Source organism: Sinocyclocheilus rhinocerous, unplaced genomic scaffold (assembly GCF_001515625.1).
Source record: "Sinocyclocheilus rhinocerous isolate Xijiao unplaced genomic scaffold, SAMN03320098_v1.1 scaffold2050, whole genome shotgun sequence".
NCBI classification, from domain to species: domain Eukaryota; kingdom Metazoa; phylum Chordata; class Actinopteri; order Cypriniformes; family Cyprinidae; genus Sinocyclocheilus; species Sinocyclocheilus rhinocerous.
The window spans coordinates 238711-247747 of NW_015661574.1; the positions used below are offsets into that span (position 1 = coordinate 238711).

Here is a 9037-nt window from a genome sequence, read left to right on the forward strand (position 1 = left end):
GGACAGGTCTAGACTGTGGAGCAGAGTTGGGCCTGGACCGTGAAGCACTGGAGGACCTGGGCCGCGGAGCAGCGGCAGACAGCAAAGCACAGGAGGACCCGGGCAATGGAGCAGTGACAGACAATGGAGCAGAGGGGGACCTGGGCCGTGAAGCAGTGGCAGACTGTGGAACACTGGAGGACCTGGGCCATGGATCAGATCCATAGGAGCATGGAACCATGGTGGAGCCGGCAGATCGGGGAGCCATGGCCGAGCAGGCAGAGCAGGGAGCCATGGCGGTGCAGGCAGAGCAGGGAGCCATGGCAGAGCAGGCAGAGCAGGACGGTCGAGTGGTGCCGGCAGAGCAGGAAGCCATGGCGGAGCAGAGACTTGGACAGACCACTTGACTCAGACAGAGCAGGCATAGAATTCTAGAACGGCCTCCTTGGCCATGACAGGTCAGTCTGTGAGTTTGTGAACGGCCTCCATGGCCATGACAGGACAGACAGTGAGTTCGAGAGCGTCCTCCTTGGCCATGATAGGGCAGAGAGTGAGTTCATGAACGGCCTCCTTGGCCGTGGCAAGACAGAAAGTGAGTTCATGAACGGCCTCCATGGCCGTGACAGGACAGACAGTGAGTTCATGAACGACCTCCATGGCCGTGACAGGACAGACAGGGAGTTCATGAACGGCCTCCATCGCGTGATAGGGCAGACAGTGAGTTCATGAACGGCCTCCTTGGCCGTGACAGGGCAGACTGTGAGTTTGTGAGTGGCCTCCATGGCTGTGACAAGGCAGACAGTGAGTTCATGAACGGCCTCCTTGGCCGTGACAGGGCAGACTGTGAGTTTGTGAGCGGCCTCCATGGCTGTGACAAGGCAGACAGTGAGTTTATGAACGGCCTCCTTGGCCGTGACAGGACAGGCAAAGAGCTCAGAAGCGGACGCCACCACCTCAGGAGGTTCTGCAGCTGAGGCCACCACCTCTGGAGGTTCTGCAACGGAAGCTACCACTTCTGGAGGCACTGGATTGGATTCATGGACAGGAAAAGCCTCAGGAGCAGATTCATGGACAGGAGAGGCCTTTGGAGCAGACTGATGGATAGGAAAGGCCTCAGGAGCAGACTCGTGGACAGGAGAGGCCTCAGGAGCGCGGACGCCACCACCTCAGGAGGTTCTGCAGCTGAGGCCACCACCTCTGGAGGTTCTGCAACGGAAGCTACCACTTCTGGAGGCACTGGATTGGATTCATGGACAGGAAAGGCCTCTGGAGCAGATTCATGGACAGGAGAGGCCTCAGGAGCAGATTCATGGACAGGAGAGGCCTCTTGAGCGCAGTGTGCAGCCCACACTCTCAAAATGGCGACCGCCATTACAGTAAGGGCAGCAGAGGGTGGCAGGACCTCTAGGACGGTTGGGCTTGAGAGCACTGATGTCATGGGGATGCCTGCAGCTCGCACCGACATCAGAGGTGGGTTCATCACACTAGCAATCAGACCTTTCAGTCCAAGCCCAAGCTCCGCATCCGCAGGAGCTTGGGTAGTATAGCCCAAAAAATCCTTTGGGGAAATCTTGGCGACAGCCGCGGCATGGCGAGACTTAGGCGTGGCGGCCATCTTGGCCGGGGAATCATGCGTGGTGGCCATCTTGGCCGGGGACTCAGGCTTGACGTGAGCGGACTCTGAAATGGCGGCCATGATGGGACAAGGCTCTGAAATGGTGGCCATGTCGTGATGAGACTCTGGACGATCAGTTGCGACATGACGAGACTCTGGACGATCAGTTGAGACGTGACGAGACTCTTGAAGATCAGCTGAGACGTGACGAGACGGCAGACATGACATGATCAGGTTTTAACATGGTGGACATGACATGAGTAGACTTTGACTTAACTGGCATGATGTGAGCAGGTTCTTGCTTGGCAGGCATGACATGAGCAGGAGCTGGCTTGGCAGGCATGATGTGAGCGGGCTTTGGAGTAGCAGATATGACGTGAGCAGACTGTGGCTTGGTAGGTTAACTGGCATGATGTGAGCAGGTTCTTGCTTGACAGGCATGACATGAGCAGGAGCTGGCTTGGCAGGCATGATGTGAGCGGGCTTTGGAGTAGCAGATATGACGTGAGCAGACTGTGGCTTGGTAGGTGCTGCGGGACTGTGGGTACCATCATCCACAGTTCCCACAGTGAATGGTGATCCACTCAGCAGTACGGCATAGTCTATATATTCGGCAAGGGACCAGTGAACTTTTCCCCCAGGAAGCTGGGAGCAAATGGGCTCATTCAGACCCCCCCGAAAAATGTCCTTTAACGCCACATCATTAAAGTCCACCCGGTTAGAAAGTTCACAAAAATCCTGAACATAATCCTCTATTGCCCGATGGCCTTGACGTAACTGCAGAAGTGCAACTGCTGGGTTCATTCTTTAGGTCGAGTATTCTGTAATGATAGTCCACTGAGGCGAGCGTAGTGAGAACCCATGTGCAGCTTTATTCAAAGTGATCCAAACATCCAAACAATAAACAAAGACTTGACTTGACTTGACTTGACTTGGCATGAACAGACATAGCATGAGCAGACTTGACATAAACAAAACCACGAACTCACCAACAGAGGTTACAGGGACAATACTCTCGAGGAGAGACAATGGCAACATGAGGGCTACTTATACCAAACAAATGCAGAACACATGACACAATCCAACCAATGGGCAAACAGAACTGAGAACCACATGACAAGACCATAAACCAATACGCACAAGACACATGACTAAAACAACCAATCAGAACATGACACACAGACAAGGGAATCACATGACAGAACATGACTGCGGCCTAACTACAAAATAAAAGACATGAAAACAATGAACAAGAAACAAAACCCAAAACAGACCTTACAGATAGATAGATAGATAGATAGATAGACTATAAAAAAATAAATAAATAACGGAGAGTGTACTAGCAGTTTTCGGCTAGGACACGATACATTAATTTTTACGGGAATTTCCATTAACCCCGCTAGAAAATTTACATTCCCAGAACGTCCTCAGAACGTCCCCGCTGGTGTCAAGGACGTTGCCTAGTTACATCCCCAGAACGTTCTGAGACGGTCACAATGTCGAGTTCTTTAAAGGGTTGGGTTGACGTTATTTGGAGGACCTTCACAGAACATTCAGGACGTTCTCAGGACGTTTAGGGGACCATATTTTACATTGAAATCTGACGTTCCCAGAATGTCCTCAGAACGTCCCCGCTGGTGTCAAGGACGTTGCCTAGTTACTCTAAAACAACGCAATGGAGCACAAAATCCAGGTAAAAGACCTGTAAAAAATCAATACATACAATTCCTTCACTTTAATACAGTATATTGTGTCTTATTTTTACAGTTTTTTACAGTGTAGATAAATAGATAAATAAGGTAATGCTGTGTGAGTGAAAAAGGACTAAAGTGTGTGTGAGATGTAGGAGGGGAAAATAAAGTGTAGCTCTGTCAGCTCAGTGTCAGAGTGTGACACTTCTCTGAGACAGAAATGGCCTTCCTCAGTCTCTTACCTTCCAGAACCTTACTTAGTCACCTTTTCCACTCTACCCTCACAGGTAAGACTATATCTTTCTCTTAGCATTTAGCTTTCTCATTTCTCTGTGTTCTACTAACTTACCTTGACAAATTAACAAGGAAGCTCAAACAAATGAGCCGACTTTATTTCTTCCCTCCCTCTATATCCAAAAAACATTACAGTTCAGCAGCTAGACCTTAATAAAAACACACTAACATAAACATGTGTACGTCTTGCTCTCATGCCAGTACCAGCCTGGAGTAACCTAGTAGTTCATGGTCATAAATCATTTATATTCAACAGACTGTATGTCATCACCTATTAAATATCAAATGTGAGGATGCATTTCCTTTGTAAGAATAAGTACATGAACCATTTGAAAATAGCTGTATTTCTGCATGAATGGTTCCTAAGATGAAAAATAGTTACGGTTAATGTTTTTGTTTATTTAATCCAGTCTGCTGTGTATTTATTTTTAACATGATCTTTTGAGTTTTATATGACGACTTATATGGCTGATACAACTTTCAGTTCATTGCTCTGTCAGTGTTAGAACACCAGCCGTGCCCCATATGCAAGATCATATCTGCATACTTGTTTTTGCTTTTTATTGATCTATATGCATGCACATATGTTTTCATAATTGCAAGTCTTTTAATAGGATCATAACAACATATTATAGATGTTATTTAGTAGACACTGATGTAAGTCCTTTGCATGCCTCAAGCTGAGCAGATGGACTGTTGAGTGGATAGAATATTTAGCAGAGGCTGAACTGGCTTCATACCAGAGTACCATTATGAAGTTGTATCAATCAGAACTCAATCTTAAGCACTCAACACTGAATACATTTCCTCTGAAGAGAGGCCTGATCTCAACACTCATGCTGTGCTTCAGTATTCTATTTTGCAAAGTTCTTCATTTTCACCTGCATGCTTTTTGTAAGACCCAGCAGGGCCTTCACCTCATAAATAGCCGGTTGTGAACTGGTTTGTGACTGTGATTTTGTCCCATGGGTTTAGGTTCGTTTACTGTGAAAATCACCATATATCCTTCTGACACAAACAAGTTTTACTGTTCAAAGTATCTCTGGTGACTTCCCTGTCTCATGTAAGTACACGAGTAACCACAGCTTGAAAAACATCCATGAGGCCAGGCCAACACAAGCCTGTCTCAGAGGAAAGCAAGAAATATATATTTAATTAAAAATAAATAAATAATCAAAATATTGTGAATTTGTAAAGATATTCAAATTGGAAACACAGACCTACAATATCATTCAAAAGTTTGGGGTCAGTAAACATGTTTCAAGAAATGAAATTTTTTTATTCTGCAGGAAAACATATAACTGATCAAAAGTGATGAAGACATTTATAATAACATTTATAAAACTTTTTTGTCAAATTAATGTTCTCTTTAACATTCTATTCATCTAACGTTTTTTTAATGAATCGACACAAAAAAAATGAAGCCGCACAAATGTTTTCAACATTATTTTAAAAAGAAAGAAAAAAAATGTTACTCCACCAAATCAGCATTTTAGATCATCAAATCAGAGTGATTTCTGAAGGATCATGTGACACTGAAGACTGGAGTAATGGCTGCTGAAAATTCAGCTTTTCCATCACAGGAATAAATTGCATTTTAAAATATATATAAAAAAAAACATTCATTTAAATTGTAATAATATTTCACAATACTACTATTTTTACTCAACTTTTAATCAAATAAATGCAGATTTGGTGAGGAAAATTTTTTAAATAACATTTAAAAAAAACTTACAGACCCCAAACTTTTGAAAGTTAGAGGAGATAAGTGAGAGAAGAACTACACAGAATGAAATCTAATTTTGTTATCATAAAACAGAGTCATTCAAACAGTTTCCAATAGTTTAATTCTTTGGAACTGAACACACAGCACCACACACAATAAATGCAGTAATGTACTACTACAGAAGCCACAATACTCTACCCACACACCCATGCACACTCACACAGAGCAGAAATCACATTAATGAGACAAAACAAGATTCAAATAAATAAGGGAAGCCTCAATGATCCCTTTCTGACTTCCATTGTTCCCATTATTGTAGAACTCATTTCTATTGGTCACAGAGAAAAAAAACTGCGATGGGAGTAAACACTGTGCTCCCCTGCGCTCCTAACATATGCAACGAGGACTCATGGGAAAGCAGGTGGTGAGAAAAAGAGAAGATGAATATTTGCTGTGTTTGTGCTTCAAGTGTCGAGTCTCAGCACAGAGAGATCACAGAGGCATTTGCCTAAGATGCTAAAATACAATCTTATAGTTCAAACACCAAGTAACAGTTGTAGTTATAGAGTGAGAACACACACTCTTTTTGCGTTTATAACGACCGTGTTGAGATTAGCGATGGCTACTAGCTCTGACTTTCATTCGTCTCGTTCAGATCAGCTGAACAGTTTGAGTGTATATTCAGACGAGAGGTACACATGCACAAGGGAGCACTGGGAAATGCACTGCACAGCACAGGGGAGGAGAGAGGTGGGACACGTGTGGGGTCAAAGGTTGCTTTCAGTCCTCAAGAGTGCGGAAAGAATTCTGCATGTCTTCCAGCAGTTGAGCGTAGTCAGCTTTGATCTTTGCTTCACCCTCTTTCACTGGATCCTGCAAAACACACAGACACATGCAATTATGGAAAATTGCTCAATGTTAGGCATGAAATTAATGTAAATAATCAAATTATTTAACAAATTATAATGAATATGTATAAATAATTATAATAAATTAAGTACACTATTAACACATTTTCAGTCACTATTCAACTATTCAAATGAATTACAATATTAGATTTTTAAGGAAATTTTAATACCTCTTTTTTTAATACTCCCATTTCATTTTTAATACCGTATTTTATGCTTCTGTATGTGACCCTGTCTGTGAAATCCAGGCTAAAGTCTCAAAATCTAATTATGAGATAACAAGCATCAAAGTTTGATTTCAACCATTAATTTCACTATGATTTCAATCTTTGACATGGCCTTACTCAGTCAATATTAAAGATATAAAGGTTATATTTTCACAGAATGTTCTGCATCTTTATGAAGGATGATTTTATGTAGAAAACAGTAAATCACAAAAACAATGACTTTAGCTGGGTTTTCACAGGCAGGGTCACATATTCAAACACTTTTAAACATTTTACAAATAATTGTATGGTCTTTTGGTTGAAAACAGGATGGGACACAATAGACTCAACCCTACATCCTCATTAAATAATCAGACAATAATCAGAATCAGAAAGAGCTTTATTGCCAAGTATGTGTGCACATACAAGGAATTTGTTTTGGTGACAGAAGCTTTCAGTACACAGACAACAACAACACACAGATAATAAAAAATAAAGACATGTGAATAAAATACAAGATATAATGGTGTATACACTATTATATAGTATTATAGTATTTATCAATAATTGAATTAGGTTTTATTTTCATATTTTTGGTTTTCACGTTAATTTTAGTTTAGGTTTTAGTAATTTTGTTATGTGCTTTTGGCATTTTTATTCGTTTTTTTGGGGGGGTTTATATTTCTATTTAGCTTGAATTTTTTTTTTGTTTTTTTTTGTAATTCAGCTTAAACTTATTTCAGTTAGTTGCCAACATAACATTTCTAATTTTTAAGTTTTTTTAAGATAAAAGTTATAATTTCATATTTATGTTTTACCTGTGGTCTGACCTTTACATCTACAAAAATCCCAACATCAGTATTTGAGCAAACGGTACCTTAAACTTCATGGAGCTGATCCGATAAAGAATTTCTCCCATGTGTTCACGGATCTGGGCCCAGGTGATCTTGTTATCGCTCTGCGCTGTGGTTTCGACAGCATGCCGGGCCAGGTCATAAAAAGCTATCATATTAGACAAGATCCCCACTGTCTTATAGAAGGGACAGAACCTGGAAGAGAAAAAGAGACAGGGAGATAATATGAGAAATAATTAGCACAGAATGACAAACAGGCAACTAGAACAAGACGACAGCTAAAAAAGGGGTCTGTGGGAATGTCACATTCTTCATATTGTACAGATGAATAGGTAACCTGTCATAGGGAGTGTAACCGTTCTGCTGCAGGAAGTCATCTTTAATGAGTTTGGCCACCTCCAGAGTGATTTTATCCGTCTCAGCCAGAGATGCCTATGGGGAAGAAACAAAATAAATGCATTCAGAATCAATACAAATACATTATATAAACTATTAATACAAATATATTTAATAAACTATATACATTGAATACATTTAATTAGAAATGTCATTACACAAAAAATATAAAATGCAAAAACTCTATGTTTTAATAACACCTTTTGATAAACAACATACACAAACACACCTTTCCAACAAGTTGCACAATCTCAGCCAGGTCCTCCTCCTCCTGCAGAATCTCTTTGGCTTTGGTACGCAGCGGCACAAACTCTTGGAAGTGTTTGTCATAGTACTCATCCAGTGCTCGTGTATATTTACTGTAACTGATAAGCCAGTTAACAGAAGGGAAGTGTTTCCTCTGGGCAAGCTTCTTATCTAGACCCCAAAACACCTGAGGGCAACAGTTCAAATGAGAGGGGGAAAAAAGTAATGGAAGATTCTATTACTGCTTCAGTTACATGATTACCAAAAAAACAAAAACAACAACATCACATCATGTTAATGTCATGGGTTTTCATAGGATCCACCCACCTGCACAATACCAAGAGTGGCAGAAGTCACGGGATCTGAGAAGTCACCACCAGGGGGAGACACACTGTAGAGAAATGTCCATTTCCAAAAGAATCACAAAATGAGAGGAAAGAACAGAAACATCTGCAGTTATAAACCACCACAAAAACACAGGTAATATATTTTTTTTTACAAACCTACATAACCTTCTCAAAATAATAAATCAAACTTGTCATCAATTTACATATTTATTATAATAGCTCACTTAAAGGAGACATATTATGCCCCTTTTTACAATATGTAATATAAGTCTCTGGTATCCCCAGAATGTGTCTGTGAAATTTCAGCTCAAAATACTCCACAGATCAATTATTATATCATTTTGAAAATGCCTATTTTGAGTGGAAGCAGAAACACTGCTGTTTTTCAGGCCTGTCTCTTTAAATGCAAATGAGCTGCTGCTCCACGCCCCCTTTTCCAGAATAGAGCTGGGCCATTACAGCTCATACCTGCTAAAAAACATCTGTTTTGGTTCTGATTATCATGTTTATCACGCTAAAATCATGCGTTTTAAACCATATGAGTTTAAACTTCTGATATACGGTTTTCTGAGCGCACACATCCGAAGCACACGGACAGAAAGCAGCTGTCACAGCAAGTGAGTACTAAACTAATGTTCTCATTCACACACGAGTTTACATTAAAAACGCACAAGTTACAAAAAACAGTTGGTTATGTCGGTGAAGGTAAACAGCTGGGAAATAAATCGCATGTTTATTTTAGATCTGTGTGGCAGCAGCAATATACAGTAAATAA

The 9037-nt window shown here is 41.3% G+C and overlaps 1 protein-coding gene across 1 annotated transcript in view; it reads right to left on the reverse strand.

The window, feature by feature from the left end:
* Nucleotides 1-5407: 5407 nt before the first annotated feature.
* The window catches only part of LOC107726357 (V-type proton ATPase catalytic subunit A), a 14115-nt gene continuing 10485 nt past the window's right edge, over nt 5408-9037 (reverse strand). Inside the window, exon 14 of the mRNA XM_016535900.1 lies at nt 5408-6178. Coding sequence (XP_016391386.1) covers nt 6086-6178 — 93 coding nt within the window. The 3' untranslated portion in view covers nt 5408-6085. The remainder of the gene's footprint in view (nt 6179-9037) is intronic.